Here is a 20609-nt window from a genome sequence, read left to right on the forward strand (position 1 = left end):
TCTCTCTCTCTCTCTCCCCTCCTCCCTCCCTCCCTCTCCTCCTCCCTCTCTCTCTCTCCCCCCCACTTCCTCCCACCCCTGCGTGTGCATGCGCACACACACATAAACACACACCTTAGAGTATTAATTGATTTGGTAACACCCTGAGCACATGTGGTACTTACTGTTTTAAAAATAAAAGTTACATAGCCATAAAATGATTGTAGCTACCAGCAACTTGGGATCATAATAGTGAAAAGAAATCATTTTCTTATTTGTTTAGAAACACCAGCAGTTGACAACCCCCCCCCCCATAAACTGTTTCAGACTTCGTATCTTTCCGATTTTTGGTTAGTAATCTGTAGTACTTTCATTATTACTTTTTTGTTGTTGTTGTTCTTGATGGACCTTTATTTTATTCATTTAGTTATATGCCGTGCTGAGAATTGAATCCAGTGCCTCGCACATGCTAGGCAAATGCTCTACCACTGAGCTACAACCCCAGCCCATTATTACTATTTTTGAGTAGTGATGATCATTCAGAATCTAATGACCGTGTTCTCAGTACCCAGATGAAAAGATGGGGCTTCATCTTTGAGTTGTATTGAACCCTTAGCCTAAAAATGTAGATTACTTTTTGTCATACCTTCATAGTTCAAGCTGCTTCTGCTCTAATCATTATGATATAATAATAATAACTGAATCAAAAATTGCATGTATGGTGTGAGCTCAGTTTTGCTGAGTATAGTGAAAGCAGTCTCAAAGGAAGTGTGTTAACATGCTCATGCTGGTAAATGAATACTAGGATTGTGGTTTGTTTGAATGTTTTTCAGTAATGGACAAGTGCCCTACCACTGAATTACATGCCCTGCTGCTTTTCTGTATTGGTCACAAATAGACATATAGGTATAACTTCTGGGTGAGACTTGAAATAAGGCCTCGCTCTTAGATTCCAATACAACTGATATGTTAGGCACATATCTGTGGCCTTTACTTGTAATAGGCAGCAGTAGCTGCTTTACATCAATTGGGTCTGAAGCATTCCTCAAGGTTAAGTCTGGCTATCTACATTTGTAGTCATTCATTGAACAGACATGCACTGAATGACTAATTTCACCAAGTAATGTTGCTTATATTAAGCATAAGTTAAACCAAATAGGTCCTGCACTCAGATTGTTTCTCGTATTCTGTACCAGAGAAGACCCATATAGAACAACTACACAATTAAGTGATTTCAAGTTGTGATAAAGGGCTTTAAAAGAAACGTAGCAGATATTATCTGAGAATACAGGGCAGGGGAAAGCCTTATTTGTATTGAGAGTTTCAGGTAAAGTGAGACCAGAAGTTAGCCAGATCAAATAAAAATATGCCAAACAGAGGAAAACTACATGGCAAAGCGAGAGGCAGAGGAAAGAATTTAAGGAACAGAAGGAGACCAGCATATGTTTGATGTAGCTGAGCTAAGAAAGATGGGCACAGATAGGGAAGTAAGCAGGGTTGGGCATAGTTCTGTGAGCTGCAATTTAGGAAAACTATCTGTAACCTAAACAAGTCAGAAACATCCCCTCTATTCTCTAATAACAAAAAAGTCTCTTTGCTTGGGCCTCCATGTACACTTGAGATTGCCGTGACCCTGCAGCCTTTTTTCCCCTAATGCCCAGTACCATGGCCAAAGGTGACTGAGTACTATTAAAACCATATTACTACAGCTTCTGCAGAAATCTGGTCTTCTCCACACTGAACACCTAAATGTCTTAAACAAATGCATAGTCTGAGGAAAGTGAGGGCATGTTAGGCCCAAGTATTTAATTTAGATTGTCCATTCCAGGAAACTCAAATGTTTTAGTAATGGTACTTTTGAGTATGCAGTGTTGTATTCAATTTATAGTTCTGTTGCCAAGTTGTTGGAATGTGGTCTGTCTTGTAACATGACAAGCCTTTCAGTGAGTTCCTTAACCTAAGGCATGGCAGTCGTTTTTTGGTCATTTATTTCTTCCTGAAATCAGAAGGAGCATCTCTCTAAGTATTGCCAATATGGATTAATATGAAACAGTGATTCTTTAACCTGTTTTCATAATTTGTGTGAATGTATTCCAGTGTAACAAGTACCTTGTTATTGCCAGCATGTGATTGCACTGGGAACTCTACATTTGGTCACAGCTCATTATGGAAATGATTATAAGAGAAATGCCCTTGAGTCATTTGCTTGTTTCATTGTCATGGCATTCTCTGATAAGTGGTTCTTTCCCTAAGTGAGCACACTTCATTTGCCATCTGTTTATAATCACTGCAGAATGAAAACTAGTATCATGAACCCTAGGGACATCATATCTCTTTCCTACACTGGAATTCTGAGGAAGAATATACTGAACGTTACTTGTCCTTTCGTTCTTCTTAGATCCTTCTTAATCCTCCAGTGAAAACTCGACAACATACAATGGCTGCAAATAAGCCCAAAGGTCAGAATTCTTTGGCCTTACACAAAGTCATCATGGTGGGAAGTGGTGGTGTGGGCAAGTCTGCTTTGACTCTTCAGTTCATGTATGATGAGGTAAGCACTAACTTCATAATGAGTATCAAAGTCTGGCTTTGAGAGAATATTCACTAGCTTAGTTTTGGTGCTATTTTGTATAGATTCCTTGGATCCTTAAAAGCTACTCATAATGTATTTTTCCATTTTTAAGTTCAGAGCCAACATATGTATATGACTTCATTTTACAAGTCAAGAGCTCAAGATCCTTAAAAACCTCAGACTTTAAAAACAGAACAAAACTGAAAACAGTATTCTTTTTTTTTTTTTTTTTAAAGTAATCTACTTTAGATCTTAAATTTTAGTCCTTTTAATGAAGACTCCCACCTTGAATTAATAGGACTGGTAGATGCAGAACCTTATTGAGACTTGAGGTTAACATATATAAAATGTTCTTTAATGATCTCAATGGAAAAGTTAGTTTTTATTTTGGATTTGATGTGGCATCATACATGTTTAACCAGGTGAAGACCATATCACTAAAATGTGTAATTATTAGGCTACAAATTTATGTGCATGTATTTATATCAGATTTTATTATCCTTCAGTTAAGGTTTCAGCCTATATAAAACAATATATTCTTTTCCTAGAGGACCGCCATCAAGTCTTAATGATTTAAGAATTAATAATTCAATTTAAACATTTATCCTCAGCACTTCCTCTCAGTAGAAACCAGGTTTTATGGTGGCAACATACTCTTTTTTACTTAATTCTCATAACAATCCTGCATGGTAAGTAATGGCACACCATTTCACAAGGAAGAAAAAAACCTCAGAGAGATTATCCACTTAGCCCTAGAAGGGCAAGTATTACAAGTGTTATACCTGGTTTTCTGCAAAATATAATCCAGCAAATTTCACCACCCCAAGTCTTTTTTTTAATTGTCTGTAATTTACATTTCTTTCACACACACTCCAAACCCTCAGATTCATTCATTTTTCTGATTGTTGCAAGTAACTATGAAAAAAAGTTTAGGGAGAAGGAGGATTGAAGTGGTACTTCAAATGAAATTACTGATTCATTCATTCAGTTGTTTTTCACACTATTCATTTGACAGTCTTTTCTCAAACTAATCCTTTTATCAGTCCCCTTCTTGACAGTAAAGAAGCCAAAAGTAAGAATATCCACATGCCTAACTTTTGATGATGGTTAAGCACGGTGTTAGAATGTAAATGTAGTAAAATGTTGAATAACTTTTGCAGTTACAAAATACTGTCCATTTTCTAAATAATTGTTTATGAGTGTCTACCAGTCTAGATGCTGTTCTAGGCTTTAAAGATACAGCTCTGAGAAGCATATCCAAAGTCTTTGCTCTCAAGGGTTAAATTCTAGTGGTGGGATATGGAAATTAAGCAAATAAGAAAATATCAGATGATAAAAATATTTATAGAAGCTAGTAAAAAAAAAACCCACAAAATAACTGTGTATACATGTGTGTCCATACATATGTGCTAACAGTGTTGTCAAAGGGTTCATTAAGATACATGAAAGAAATTTATGAAGTTGATGACAGGAGCAGGAATGTAAAGTTGCTTAATTGTATTATTTGAAAAGTCAAGTTTGGGAAGAACTCTCACAAGTTCAAGCTTTGACCTCCTATAGAGTAGCATAAGTCACTTTTATTCATTTCATTTTGGAGAAAGAAAAGACTTAATGGTACTTTCATACTTACCTAAATATTGACCTATAAGTTATTTCCACAGTTCTAGCACAAAAATTTATATTTAACATCTCATAGAAAGGTGTTCTTATAAATTTAATAAAATATATGTTTAATAGTTTTGACATGTATAGTATTTTTTAAGAAAGCAAAAGGCATAATTTTCAAGCTGTAAGCAGTCTAGTGGTAATAACAGTTCATCCCCCATTTTTTATAATTAAATATTTCAAAGTAAGAAGTTTTAAAAAGCAAAAGTACCCTTAAAAAATAGACATGTTTTTCATTTTTTTCTAGTTTGTGGAGGACTATGAACCTACCAAAGCAGACAGCTATAGGAAGAAGGTGGTGCTGGATGGGGAGGAAGTACAGATTGATATCTTAGACACAGCTGGACAGGAGGACTATGCCGCAATTAGAGACAACTACTTCCGGAGTGGGGAGGGGTTTCTCTGTGTCTTCTCTATTACAGAAATGGAATCTTTTGCAGCCACAGCCGACTTCAGGTATGTTTGTGAATGATATTGCTCATAACATACTGCACAACAGTTCTCCAGAAACAAGGGGACAACAAGAGCTTCTTGCTTGTTAGTCTTTTACTATATCTCTAATTGTGTTTTATTTCTCACTTCAGTATTAGTATATGACTCTGTCCACTGTGTATGTAAACACAATATTCAGGAAACTTTACATAATCTTACAGCCATCCTAGTGCCAGCTATATTAGAGCTTGAGTTTATGGCAGCTTCAAGTATCCAGAGTTCCTTTATGCATTCCTGAAGTATTTCTCTTTAAAGTACTACTACTGCCCTGATAGTGAATAATCAATATAGTGAGCTTTTCCAGCTTTTAAGTCTTTTTTGTGTTAGACATTGATTTAGGAGCATTTTGTAACATTCAGCAGGCATATTTTTGCCATTCTCCTCACAATTCATGTGCCCTGAATTTTTAGCATAGAAATAATTTTATGGACTGAATTTGTAAAATAGAAATAATCATTGTAGACTGGCACACTAGGTTGTATTCTACAATATGTCTTATTTACTATTTGCTTAATTAAAAATCTTTTTGGTTTAGCAGGGACAGTTTTGGTGAATGGGAGAGAGGTTCCTCTATTTATCTAAGAAAAGTTTGGTATAAATAAGGTTCTTGAGTACGCTTGCAAATACTTTATGCATAATTAAACATGTTCTTTAATTACATATTTTTATTTCTGTGTTACATATCAGCTTTGGTTATAGGGGGACACAAAAGAAGGATATAATGTATCCTCTAATTTCAAAATTTACACAACCAAGTTGAATATGTAAAGCAAAAGCAAGCATAAGTAAATATTTATAATTAATATTCTAGTTAAATAATAATATAATTAAATACAGGATAATGTAGGGAAACACTGGCAGTGATCACTACAAGGATCCAGCATGGGAAAGGAGTTGCAAAGTAGATGAGCCTGAAAGAGAAGGATTCCACAGATGAGAAAAATGGCATTTCAATAGTTGTACAAAAAACTGAACCAGTGCTTATACAGAGCATTCCTTTTTATGTACACTTGAACGTCTCAAGAACTTAAAGGATTCTAAGTTAACTGTCTTTGTAAAAAGGTACATCATTGAGAAACTGTAAAATATAGATGTGTTTGTAAAATTAAGTTTGTTAGTTTCTACAAGGAATTTCATATACGATAGAATGCAAAGGGTGGCAGATCTAATAACTTGCAAACCTGGGAGACATGTCGAAAGTTATATAAATGTCAGTGCTTATTCATTCATTCAATAAATATGAGAGTTGATTATGTAGCAGGTCCTGTTCTAGGTAATGGAATAAATTTGTCACCATAGTTACTAAAGCCAATGTGGTATTTCAAGGGAATAAGGTATTTTTATGCCAAGAGAGAATCTTGGGCTATTACTGTTACAAAAAATAAGGATGATTCATTACTCTTCTTGTATAGCTCCAATGTAGTGCCCGTCCCATAAATAAAAATGACCCCAGTGACTCACCAGCAATGGGAAAGACATTTGTGAGAATGGTAACAATAGGCACTCCACATGGTATCACACTTTTTTTTACTGAGCTTGATTATGTTTTCCCTGATAAGGTTAAAACGTCTGGAAAGCAGAACCCATTTTTGACTCATCCCTATCTCTGGTACTCACTGTTGGTACAGTTGTGATCATATAACAATACAGTACACATTTAATAAATATTTTATTTGATTTGAAAACTCTTTACCTTTTTGGTGCTCTCTTTCCTTACAACAAAAATGAAGAAGTTTGACCAGATTGTAAAAGAACTTTTCTATTTTAAAATTCTCTAATAGCATAACATTAAGGAAAATGTGTATGAAGGCTATAGACACAGCAATACCTTTCTCTGACCCAGAAAAGTAACTAATAAAACTATTATTTCTAAAGAATATTGTCTTCTCACCTCTGGCCAGTATATTCCAGATTTTTCATGGTCATGTTTCTGATACTATTAATCATGCCATAATTTTAGTATAGGTCTTCCTGCAGCATCTGACTTAAAGTAGCTTAGTAGTTAATTAATGAGTATATACATATGTGACCACAAGCACTAGAGTCATGAACATTTGAGTTAGACTCACCTTCCTGGTGGTTATTGAGACTGAATGGAAAGTCAGTTGTTATCTTAGTTCAGGCTACAGATCATGACGGATGGTAGTTAAGAAAGTCTCAGCACATTTGTCGTTACCAACCCTGGAAAAAGGTTTTGGTTGGCTAAAATCCTCTTCACAAGCACATCATAAATGTAAAGCAGTGATGGTGAGCATTGACATGCTTTTTGCAAGGTATCATTTGAGTGACAGGAAACATAGCACTGTGTAACTGTAACTGTACAGTGTAGCCTATAATACCCAAATATTATGCTTTTTAACATTTTTATTTTTTAAAAGGATTTTTAAAGTAAATACAGATCAGTGAAAAATGGAAGTGACTTTCTGTGTGGTTCATAGTCCATACATATTAGAACAATTGAGAATTCAGGTTCAGGGAATTTGTTGCAAGCATTGAGTCTGTTAGAATATTTGCCACATATCAGTAATTAGGCAAATGAAGCAATAACAGTAACACTACCTGATATTCATATAGCACTTACCATGTGCCACTGTTCTAATTACTTGAATAAATCAGTTCACTTATCAAACAACCCTAAGAGATAGATACTACTGTGTTTCATAAGTTCTAACCTATACATTTCTCAAAAGTCAGGACTATGACCTGGCATCGTAGCCTTATAATTGGCAGTTTTCTTGAGAGTACATAAAATAATGTTTGTTAGTGAATTCTTAAATTTGACTTTCTGAAAGTATTATTTCCACATCTTTTAATGAAGAAACTGAAACACAGGGAGATTAAGTCATTTGTCCTACCCAGGTCATGCAGTTAATAGCAGAGAATTAAAATCCAGGAGGTCTACCTCCATATTTCTGAGTTTATCAGTGATACTATACTGGTTGGTGCTCATTAAAATAATGACAAGTTTTTTATAAAACCACATGACTACCACATTTCATATTTTTAAATAGAATGTCATGTTTTCTATTTAAAATATAGCATATTCTCTAGTATTTATTCTTTTTTAATGATTTAACAGGTTTGTTTTTTTGTTTGTTTTTTGTGGTGCTGGGGATCAAACCCAGGATCTTGAGCATGGGAGGCAAGCACTCTACCAACTGAGCTATGTCCCCAGCATTAGGGCATTATTTTTAAATCATATAAACTATCCTATGACAGTATGTTGTTATATCACTCATTATTTTACTACTATTAAATATAGCCCTCAGCGGAAACAATGTAAAACTTTTTTTTTTTTCCAGAAAGGTATGGTCTGATCACTGTATCATAATAGCAGCAGGCAGGAAAGTATCATATAATATGGAGAACCTCACCATAATGTCAGACCCCTTGTTGTTTACTCTGTATCAGAGATAAGGGTCTCTCATGATGAAGTTTTGGGAACTAAGCCTTCTTGGTCAGGGTTTGTTCCCTTCATAATCCTGTTATGAGAATCCCTGTGGTATCTAGCATAGAAGTTGAATGTGTTTTCTGGAGTTAAATTTCTCAGGTTCAAATTCTTGATCTTCTTACTCAGTTGTGACTCTAAGCAAGTTAACATAAATTTTGTGTTGATGTAAAAAGTAAACTTAACATCTTCCTCCAGTAGATAATCATAATAACAGCTAATAGCATTTATTGAATGTTTACTATGTGCCATGCAGTTATAAGCACTTTACATTTACTCTTCATAGCAACCATATAAGGAAGGTATTGTTGATCCCATTTTATAGAAAAGGAAATGGAGACAAAGAGTACTTTTCTCAGAGTCACATGATTAAGAAGAGCAGAACCACAATACTTACAAATTGGTGACACTTCATAGTATATAATTCACCTTTAAATGAAAAATCTATGCTGAGGAGCTACTTCCTATAATTTATGGCATGTGTGAGACTTTAAAAATATTTTGTGGGACCTTTGATATGATGTAATAAGAATAGCACTCTCTACCTGTGTGATCTTCCTCCCAAAATCCCATAACTCCAGTCGTGAGAAAAACATTGCACAAATCCCTACTAGGAGACATTCTACAAATTACCCTAACCAGCACTCCTCAAAACTATTAAGGTCATCAAAAACAAGGATACTCTGAGAACTATTACAGCCAAGTGAATTCTAATGAGACTAAATGTCATGTGGTATCCTGGATGGGCTCCCAGAACAGAAAAAGGATGTTAGGTTCAAACTAAGAATGTCCAATAAAGTTTGGGCTTAAATAATAATGTATCATTATTGATTTATTCATTTTGGTACACATACTCATACTAATAAACGATGTTAATGATAGTGGAAACTTTTCATGCTATGATCTCAGCTTTTCTGTAAATTTTTAAAAACCTTCCAAAATAAAAAGGTCATTTTAAAAATATGAAAACATTTGGGGAAGATTTTACTTGATACTTTTTGTTTTGCACCTCTGCTTGTTATGTTTATATTCCCAACTGGTTTATTTTTCTATCATTACTGAAGTGAATGTGCATCTCAGATAATTGATGATAGAATAAGAAGTATTTATTATTTTCTATGATGATAGAAAAGCTTATTGCTTATAGAAATGTATATATATAATTATAAACATGCTGATTGCAGATAGCTAGTTGCTATTTTTTTATCATGTAGAAGTCATGTTAATATTTCTCATTTTCTCTTATCCAGGGAGCAGATTTTAAGAGTAAAAGAAGATGAGAATGTTCCATTTCTACTGGTGGGTAACAAATCAGATTTAGAAGATAAAAGGCAGGTTTCTGTAGAAGAGGCAAAAAACAGAGCCGACCAGTGGAATGTCAACTATGTGGAAACATCTGCTAAAACACGAGCTAATGTTGACAAGGTAAAATGTGGCTCTCTTTAATACTACATCATGTTAAAAATAGACTGATTTGCTTTAACTCAGCTCCATTTTGTCTAGAGTGTTATGAGATTTAAATAGAGTTTTAATACAAGTTAATAATTTATCTTTGCTGCATTCTTAAGTATAACGTGTTAGGAATTTCTTACGTGACCTTGTCTTTAACTTCCCAAGAGACATTAAAACATGAGTTACTATAGCTGATTGTACTTTTTTTAATTTTGTAACACTGACGGCATTCTGTTTTTCTTATTCTGATGTTTTTCCGCCTGTTTTTCTTATACTGATGGGGCTGCCTAGTTGAAAAGGAGTTGTAGAAGTCCCAAGATGGCAGTACTGAATGTTCTCTCCATGACCTAATGCCTCCCCAGTCCATTTAAGTTCTCAGAATGAAGGTGCCAGGCTGGGGTTGTGGCTCAGTGGTAGAGTGCCTAGCATATGTGAGGCACTGGGTTCGATTCTCAGCACCACATAAAAATAAATAAATAAAGTTTCATTCACAACTAAAATTGTATTTATTTAAAAAAAAAAAAATGTGAAGGTGCCTCCCAAGATAAAGTAATCTCCAAGATAAAAGGATTTTTAAATCTCTGTTACTACTATTATATTCTCTACCCTGAGCTTTTTTTACCTCTGAGTAGAAAGGGAAATTCAGTTTCCTTCTTCCTTATGTTCCCACTTTGTGCAGAATGGCCCCTCCTGGGAACCAGATGTGGAACCCCTGCTAGGTGTCTAGGAGCCTCCCCAAGTGTATTTCATTCTGCTGCCTCCAGTAATTAGGAAGATTGTGTTCTTGGTGGAGGCAGCACAGTTGCTTGAGGGCCTCCAGGTGAGACCTTTCTTCACCCCCCAAATATCCAGGCTCTATAGCAGTGCCTTTTAATCTCCAGTGTGCAAATTAATTGCCTATAAAGCTTAATAAACACCCATCCTTAGGTCTTACCCCGAGATTTTGCATCACTGAGTCTGGGATGGGGCTTGATTAGGATAGTAAGAAGACCCACAGTCTAGGGAAAATGGTCCAAGATCAGGAACAGGTATGGTGCAGAAAGAAAACACAAATGGCTTTTAAACTTAAAAAAGATTAAGTCTCACTTATAAAAAAGGAAGTACATTTTTAAAATGTAATGGCATATCCTTTTTTTTTAACCTGACACATTGGAAAAAAGCAAAAAAATTGTAATACGTTCTTGGCAAGAGAATAGAAAAACAGGAAACTCATGTTGGTAGAAGGACAATGTGGTGATTATCTGTCAAAATTATGACCCAACAATTCAAGTTCTAAAATTACATTTTACAGAAAAAAAATCATATACTCACTTAAAAATGTATGTTCAACGGTAAACATTGGGGCATTTATAGAAACAAAAACACCAGAGCTTTCCAAGTGCCAGTAACAGACTGGTTTAAATTATGAAGTGTTCATGTAATGGAATTCTACCCAACCATTAAGAAAGAAATGGAGATAGAACTAAATGTGTGACAGGAAATGATCTTCAGCATAAAGTGAGTGAAACAAGCAAGGTGCAGAACAGTGTCTGTAGTTTGTTGTTATCTATATTTTAAATGCACACTGAAGGGCTGGGGGTTGTAGCTCAGTGGTAGAGTGTTTGCTTTATGTGCATGAGGCCCTGGTTTAATCCCGAGCACTGTAATCAATCAATAAATGAAAAGTAAATAAATGTACACCCATAAGTGTGTGTATATCCTAAAAATATGTAAGGATTTGCTTCCTGTAGTCATCACCAGAGAACTAAATTACAGGTATATGCTCATTTCTCTGTAAATACTCTTCTGGACTTCTTTATTTGAACTTTTTGCCATATGCATATTTTACCTTTTCAAAATAGAAAAAATAAATGGATGAGGCTGTTTTAGTTACTGTGGCTGCAGAACAAAATAAATTCCTAGATAAAACAACAGATTGTGTGACATTAAGAATTTAGAGAGGGCACATTTGGAGATTGTTCGTATCTTCTTTACAGTGTTTGATGCCTTAGCTGAAAAACTTCGTGTCTGTAAGTATCTGAATTTAGGTTGTAAGACTTGTTCATACTTGTCTGGCTCAACCAGTTGATGCTGACTTTTATCCAGGGATATCTCAGCTCCTATCCATGTGGGTTTCCCCATGTGTGTTGTCCACGTGAGTTGACTTGGACTTTCTCACAGTGCACTGATAGTTCCAAGGGCAAGTGTCACAAGAGAATAAGAACCAGGCAGAAGCTACACTGCCTTTTATTACCAAGTCTTTGAAGGGGCAGCATTATTTCATCCTGGTTCTGTCAGTCAAGGTAGTCACAAAATCCCACCAAGCATCAGGAGGAAGGCTGAGAATAGAATCTGACTCCTAATAGAGAGTGTCAAGACTCTGGCAATACACATAGAAAATATTGATGTGACAGTTTCAGAAAAGATAATCTGTCAATTCGTGGTTACCTCCAACACAAAATTAAATTACATAGGCTGCTTATAAACTGAGGTACAAATTTATACTGAAAACTCTAATTTCATATGCTGCTATTCCCTGAAAAGTGACTACTTCAATGGCTAAATAAAAGTAATCTTTAGCAACTAATCAGTTTCTAAAATTAGGTTATACTTGGGATTTTTTGGCTGAAGAAGTAATCTAATAGTTGGAAGAACTAATGTTTATTAATACTTATAAGAGCTGGGCACTGTGGCAGGCACTAACCATGTAATCCTAAATATATATGAGGCAAAGGTGGATACTCTTCTCATGTTCACTTTTTAGATGAGAAAACTGAAGTGCAGAAAGATACATAACTGGAGCAAGATCACATCTTTCCTTATTCTTTTACTTAAAAAGACAGAATAGGCATCATGTCTTCCATTTTGGATGTCATCCACTTCTAGAAACCTGATTTGTGAATTTTCAGGGACAGCAAGTGTCAATATTGTCTTCTGTGAAGTTGTGAAGCATCATACATTGTCACAGACAATGAATACTGGCTCCCCACAAGATTATTGGACTCACTCTTTATCCTTATCTGGATTCCAAATAAACTATTAAATAAAAATTTCGAAGAGGCAGGTTTTTATTCTACTCTGAAATGTTGTAACAAACCAATTTGTTGAACTTGGGGCATGGGCTACCACAGAGGAATCACAAGAAGTTAGAGGACCACCTGGGTGAACTACTTGTGCACTCATTGGCTTCATTCAGTTACCTTTATAGGACCCTCTAGTTTTAGTTCTTAGTATGTAACTCTGAGGTTGCTCTTGATTTTAAGAAACGTCTTGGCAAAATGGAAAGAATTTGAGCAAGTAAGTAGATGTCAGTCAATAGAAGAAGTATAATTATGATGTTAGTAGTCAGTTTTATGTTGGGGAAAGAATTTTAGGAGATATGTGCTTTATGTTTTCAAAAATATTACCGTGGGGGCCAAGGTTGCTCTCAGCAGTAGAGCACTCACCTAGTGTGTGCGAGGCCCTGGTTTCGATCCTCAGCACCACATAAAAATAAATAAATAAAGTAAAGGTATTGTGTCCAACTACAACTAAAAGATAAATATTTTTTTAAAAATTACTGTGAATTTTTTATTGTATAAGTAATGAATGAATACATGCTTATTTTATAAAGAATCATAACACAGAAATATAGGAAGAAAAAGTGAATAGCTTCACCCATATGCCACTCTCCTGCCCCTCTGTAGTAACTAGTGCTAACACAGGTGTACCTTTCCAGTTGTTAAAGGCAGGCATACATACATATAAAGGAAAGTTAACATTTGCTTATTTTACCTATATATTAGTAGGATTTGCATATGTTTCTGTAATTTGGTTTAAACTTTAGACAAATAGATACCACTCTTACCATTAATGCATATAAATAAATATACCCACATTCTTTTTAAAATCTACAAAATGTTCCATATTAGGTTTTTCCATATTTCTGCCATTTAACTATTAATGGCACTTTGGTCATTTGGAATTTTTCTGTTACACACAGTATTTCAGTAAACTTTCTGCATTAGTGCAAGAGAAAAGACAAAGGTGAGCTGAGAGCTGTGGTGCACACCTATAATCCCAGCTACTTAAGAATCTGAGACTAGAGAATTCCAAGTTCAAGGCCAGCCTAGGCAAGACTCTGTCTCAAAATAAAAAAATAAAAAGGACTGGGAATTTGACTCAGTGATAAGAGTGCCCCTGAATGTAATCCCCAGTACCACCAAGAAGAAGGAAAAAAGGAAGGAAAGAAAAGTCAAGTATACATTTTAAATTGTAGTAACAAGTTACCCTCCAGAACAGCTGCCTTTACATTCCACCAGCAGTGTGTGGAGAAACATTTTACCATACAGCCTTGCCAGCCCAAATTAAAACAACCTTTAAAAATACCATTAAGATATTTTAATTTTTAATTTGTTTTCTGATTGCTGCATTTTCTGCTTTTTTGGGGTGCAGTTGGGGTGCAGTACTGGGAGTGAACCCAGAAAGCCTCACATGTTCTAGGCAAGCACTCTACCTCTGAGCTGCAACCCCAGCCCTGCACATCTTTTGATTGACTCACTGACTGGATTATCTGAAATCCCTTTCTTCTTCTGCCCATTTATTAAATGAATTGTTTATCTTTTGGATTACTGAGTCCATTTTTTATTAAGGACATTGACCCTTTGTCCATTTACATATGTTGTAAATATTGCCTCCTAATCTGTACTATATCTTTTTATTTGGCTTATTTTGTCTTTTGGCATGGAAAACCTTAAAGATTATGTTATCAAATATATTTCTATTTTCCTTTATGATTTCTGAGCTCTTAGCTTGCTTAGAAAGAATATCTACCACCAGCACAAAACTCAACTCAAAGTGGATCAAGGACCTAGGAATTAAACCAGAGACCTTGCACCTAATGGAAGAAAAAGTAGGCCCAAATCTCCATCATGTCAGATTAGGCCCCAACTTCTTAATAAAACTCCTGTAGTGCAAGAATTAAAACCAAGAATCAATAAATGGGATGGATTCAAACTAAAAAGCTTCTTTTCAGCAAAAGAAACAATCAGTGAGGTGAATAGAGAGCCTACAGAATGGGAATAAATGTTTTACCACAAGCACATCAGATAGAGCTCTAATCTCTAGGATATATAAAGCACTCAAAAATCTTAACACCAAAAAAACAAATAACCCAATCGATAAGTGGGCTAAGGAACTGAACAGACACTTCTCAGAAGAGGATATATAATTAATCATCAAACATATGGAAAAATGTTCAACATCTCTAGCAATTAGAGAAATGCAAATCAAAACTACTCTCAGATTTCATCTCACTCCAGTCAGAATGGCAGCTTTTAAGAATCCAGACAATAGTAAGTGTTGGCAAGGTTGTGGGGGAAAAGGCACTCATACATTGCTGGTGTGACTGCAAATTTCCAATCTGGAAAGCAGTATAGAGATTCCTTGGAAAACCAGGAATGGAACCACCATTTGACCCAGTTATCCTGCTCCTCGGCTTATACCCAAAGGACTTAAAAACAGCAGACTTCAGGGACACAGCCATATCAATGTTTATAACAGCACAATGCACAATAGCTAAATTGTGGAACCAACCCAGATGCCTTTCAGTAGATGAGTGGATAAAGAAAATATGGAACCTACTCAGCATTAAAAGAGAAGAAAATCATGGCATTTGCAGGTAAATAGATGGAGCTGGAAAATATAATGCTAAGTGAAATAAGCCAATCCCAGAAAACCAAAAGCTGAATGTTTTCTTTGATATGAAGATGCTGACTTATAATGGCAATGGAAGAGGAGCATGGGAGGAATGGAAGAACTTTAGATAGGGCAAAGGGGAGGGTAGGGAAGGGAGGAGGAAAGGGGTTAGGAATTATGGTGGAATGAGTTAGAGATTATTACCCTAAGTACGTATATGAAGACACGAATAGTGTGAAAATACTTTATGTACAATCAGTGACTTGGAAAATTGTGCTCTATATGTATAATATGAAATGAATTGCATTCTACCATCATGTATAACAAATTAGAATAAATAAATAAATAACAAAAAAGAATACCATTCTAAAATTTTTAAAAATTTATTCAATTTTTTACTTTATTTCTGCATTTGGTTTTTATAGGAGATCCTTAACCCATTTGAAAATATAATATTGTCTAACCTGTGAAGTAGGGGCTACTAACTAAAAATGAAAAAAACTAGTGAAGGCAAAAAAAGTTAAACAAGAGCCTGTGTATTTGTTTTTTCTGGGTTTTATTTTTATTTATGTGAGAAGAGTGATTTCTTATGGTCTGCAGAATTAGAAAGGACAATTTTTTTCTTTCTTTTTTTGGGGTGTGTGTGTGTGTGTGTGTGTGTGTTGCTAGGGAATGAATCCATAGCCTTGTGCATGTGAGGCAAGCACTCTACCAACTGAACTGTATCCCCAGCCCATAGAAAAAACAAATTTTGTACATAATGTATCGCCCTAAAATGAGAAAAGAGAATGAGGAAGACAAGAGGAGAAGATAGAGGGAGAGAAATAATATTAGAGTGTCTGTAATAAAATAAGTTGGAAGAAGCCCTGTGTCTAGGGGATTGTCATTTGTCTGGTTCATCAAAACTAGTTCTTTATTCCTATCCCTAGTTATTCATTTCATTTCATTGGCATTTGAAGTAGGACTTCCTTCAGCTTTAACTCATTAAATTGGTTGATGCAGACTTTAAAAGTTTCCCATTGTTTTTTAGGCAAAATGACCTCGGAGGTTTCTGATAGGGATTCTTTGAAAATTTATTGCAGAGACTAAACGAAAATTAGAAATTAAACCTTCTTGTAATATCCTTTTTTATAGTTGTGTATCTGCATGAGAAAGCAGTACTGTAGTAATTACATTTAGTTAGGATGGAGGCTTCCTGCCGCAGCTAGTCAGCGCTGGATTTGAAGTAGAGGGCTTCCAAAATTCCATCTCTGATGAAGTAGAAGTTGAGCAACAACTAGTGAATTTTATGCCTATTTCATTCTTTTTGTGCATGGTTTTGCTTTGTTTTGACAGAAATAGGGATTGAACCAAGGCCTTGCATCTGCTAGGTAAGCATTATACCATTGAACTACATACCAAGCTCTTCTTTAAATTTTGAGACAGGATCTTTCTAAGCTGTCAAGGCTTGTCTCAAGCCTGCAGTCCTCCTGCTTGAGCCATCCGAGTAGGTAAGAATACACTACATACTGTGTATTTCCCAGTAACAGTGTTGTTGTTCTTTGAAAGTGTTTTATATATACTGCAGGATAATGCAAATAAAGACAATGTACCACACACACACACACACACACAAAATCAAATAAACTACAAAGTGAAGTCTAGGACTTATTTTTATTTGTTGGGATTATTGTTTGTTTTGTTTTTGTTTTTGTTTTCTTTAAGTGGTGCTGGGGACCCAACCCAGGGCCTCACATTTGTGAGACAGGTGCTGAGTTCCTTCAGCCCTCTATTCATTGGAGTTTTGTTCTCATTTTTATTCTTAGCATATGAAATATTAATCTTATAATAGATACTATGTCTTAGAGACCCTTGAAATAATCCTTTCCTCTACATGATTATGTCACCAACTTGGAATATACTCAGTCTTATTTATAAGTTTTCAGCTTTTAGGGATTGCTTTTTGTGTGTTAAGTGCATTTTTTGAATGTATAAAACATTTACATTTCCAAAGAAGTTGTATAGTATAACAAGGTATATGCAGAGGTGCTTCACTAATCCCTCTACCTTCTTCCCTTCCTCTTGAAAATAAAATTATTAGCGTTTGGTTTTCATTTCATTGTTTCTTTTTGCAAGAGAAAGCAAATGTGTGTGAATTCCTGTTCTGCACACACACGAACGTGTAGCTGTCTATGCTATTCTGCACCTTGTATTTTTCAGTTAAAGTTTCCATTACAGAGTTAAATGCATGTTAGGAAAAGCATGTTGGTCACTACATACACATACTTGTTTACTTACAACATCCATTATCTTCATATTTTTTGCTTGTTTTTAGTCTCATTAAATTTGTTAATTCTATAATAGCTATTTTTTAATTTTAGAGTGTAAAATTGTGAACTATATAGATTATTCATTATCATACACACACTCATAACCAATTATGTATAGTGCAAATCCATATCCTTCCAGGCCCCTCTCTGTTAAGAGAACAAGAACATTTGTAATTGAAATTTAATTATTGAATTGTTATACTAGGAATTTTTAGTTATCATTCCTAAAGTCATTATTTGTTAATTCCTAGACATTAGACACAAATTCATAAATTCTCAAATATAGTGCAAAAAAAAGGTATCAAAATGATAAAGCATCTGTTTTCCTTATCTCCTTTTCTGAATATTTCTTTAAAATGGGGCTGAAGAAAATGAGTCACTAAATATGATTAGTTTTTTTATATATTTTTATTTTTTAGTTGTAGTTGGACACAATACCTTTAGTTTATTTATTTTTATGTGGTACTGAGGATCAAACCCAGGACCTCGTGTTTTCTCAGCAAGCATTCTACCACTCAGCCACAACCCCTGCCTTATGATTAGTATTAAGTGTAAATTTTATTTTACAAATTAATCACTATTAAATGTAAATTAATAGAATACATTTGTTAATCTAAAGTACTCAGATATAATCCCATTGAGTTTTCTCTTTTTTCATTTTTATCCTGAAAATTGGAATAGAAAAATTTTATTACATGAACATTTTTACCATTTTACGATTTAAAGTATAATTCAGAAAATGTTCCAATTTTCCCATTTTCTCAAGGTACTGGGAAAATCAGACTTTAATTTTCAGACTTTAGTTTTTTCTTCTCCAAAAAGAGCTCTTAGGGCTAGGCGTGTGGGTGAACACTTGCCCAGCACAGGCAACACTCTGCCCAGCACTGCCCCCACTGCCAAAAAAAAAAAAAAAAAAAAAAAAACTCTCAAATCTTTATTTTTCTATTATTCTCAAGATTTAACTGCTGAGATTTAAGTTCATATTGTTTGCTTATTTTACTTTATTTTCTTTTGTCTAGGTGTTTTTTGATTTAATGAGGGAAATTCGAGCCAGAAAGATGGAAGACAGCAAAGAAAAGAATGGAAAAAAGAAGAGGAAAAGTTTAGCCAAGAGAATCAGAGAAAGATGCTGCATTTTATAATCAAAGCCCAAACTTCTTTCTTATCTTGACCATACTAATAAATATAATTTATAAGCATTGCCATTGAAGGCTCAATTGACTGAAATTACTTTAACATTTTGGAAATTGTTATGTATCGCTAAAAGCATGAATTGGAACTGCACTGAAAGTCAAATTCACTTAAAAAAGAAATTAACGTGGCTTCATCATGAAGCAAAGTTCAACTTAACTTCATAATTGCCTACATTTATCACAGTCCTGAATGTAGCGTGTGAGCTTGTGTTTCTCGGGCAGTCTTTCTTGAACTGTTAAAAGAGGTGAAATGGGGGTGGGGAATTGGAGCAAAGACCACTTTCTCCGGTGTTTATTATAAAGTTTAAATTTTATATCATTTTAAAATGTCTTGGTCTTCTACTGCCTTGAAAAAATGACAGTTGTGAACATGATAGTTAAAACTGTACCACTTTTTTAACCATTGTTATGCAAAATATAGAAGAAAAAGTTATTGGCATGGTTGTTGCATATGGTTAAACTGAGAGTAATTTGTGGATCTGCATTAATTACCTGGTGATTAACTTAGAAAAGTGGTGTAAACTTGTACATGGAAAATTTTGAATATGCCTTAATTTTGAAAATGAAAAATTCCCTGTTACACCATTCTAGGTGTGTTCTCAACTGGTACTGTGGGCCCATTCACTGCCCCAGGAGTTCTGGTGAGAGAAGATCTTACCTTGCTTAGATGAAGTGCAGCTTTTGTATAGAAGATTCTTGAGAAATTACTATCTGCTAGGAGTCTGTCCAAATTAAAAATGTGTGCCATACTCTGGTTCTTAAGAATAAAGTTCCAGAGCTCCTTGATTGCTTTTAAATAAACTATAAGGTAGTAAAGGAAGGGCCAGCATGTACTTGGAAGATAATTTTAGACTATGAGGATTCAGCACCAGTTAAATTTGAGTGAACCTTTTTTTTCTCTTAAGATGCTGGTTCCTGGAAATCACTTCCTATAAGTGGTGAGCATGTAAGTGTTAAGCTTCTAATCTCCTGGGAACAGGGCACAGGAAAAAGTCAACAGTGCTATGCAAATTGCACTAGAACACTTCGGGAAATATTCATGCTTGCCACCTGTCCTCTTCTAAATTTGTTCTCATGAGGTTACAGTTTGGCTTTATGGAAATTATTAGTATTTGTAGTCTGTTTATGTTCATAGTGAAGAACACTGTAACTACATTTTTCTAAAGTTAACATCAACCAATCAAACACAGGTATAGTGCAGAAAGTGTTTGGCTCACAGATCAAACATTAGACTGGATCACCATCGTATGGTGTTCCCATGGGAAGAATTCTAGTGTGTTATTTGGGAACATAATTTCAATGGGAAGTTTACCACTATCAGATTTTTCTTATCCTCTTTAGGATGTGGCTAAGACAGTTGATTGAACAAAGTTTATCTTTCTGTTGCTCAGTCCTAATGTTTTAAAAGGTCAAAGATGTGTTGAGGCATTCCAGGGAACAGGTGTGTATGTAAAGTTATCAAAAATAGGCTTTTTAGGAGCTCAACTCTTTAGATATGACATCCAGCTTGTCATGTTAAATATTTGTCCTTAAGGGTTTGAGATGTACATCTTTCATTTCATATTCCTCATGAGCTATGCCATGTGCAGAATTAAAGTTACCAGTGTCGCGCTGGCCAGCAGGCCCAGCAGTCTCCAGTGTACTCATTGCAGTCTTATTGAACCAGGGGTCCTAACCACTAACATCGTGACTTTGCTTTGAGACCTTTCCTCTCCTGGGTACTGAGGTGCTATGAAGCCAACTGACAAAGATGTATCACATGTCTTCGGCTGATGCCACTACCCGATCGTTTATTTGCAATTTGAGCCATTTAAAGACCAATAAACTTCCTTTTTTAAAATGTT

At 35.0% G+C, this 20609-nt stretch overlaps 1 protein-coding gene across 2 annotated transcripts in view; it reads left to right on the plus strand.

The window, feature by feature from the left end:
- Rala (RAS like proto-oncogene A) overlaps positions 1-20609 on the plus strand; it is a 34790-nt gene extending 14181 nt beyond the window's left edge. For both annotated transcript variants that reach the window (XM_015490242.2, XM_048786479.1), the window contains exons 2-5: positions 2378-2530; positions 4464-4672; positions 9407-9581; positions 18592-20609. In XM_015490242.2, coding sequence (XP_015345728.1) covers positions 2417-2530; positions 4464-4672; positions 9407-9581; positions 18592-18714 — 621 coding nt within the window. In that variant the 5' untranslated portion in view covers positions 2378-2416 and the 3' untranslated portion in view covers positions 18715-20609. The remainder of the gene's footprint in view (positions 1-2377; positions 2531-4463; positions 4673-9406; positions 9582-18591) is intronic.

Source organism: Marmota marmota, unplaced genomic scaffold (assembly GCF_001458135.2).
Source record: "Marmota marmota marmota unplaced genomic scaffold, marMar, whole genome shotgun sequence".
NCBI classification, from domain to species: domain Eukaryota; kingdom Metazoa; phylum Chordata; class Mammalia; order Rodentia; family Sciuridae; genus Marmota; species Marmota marmota.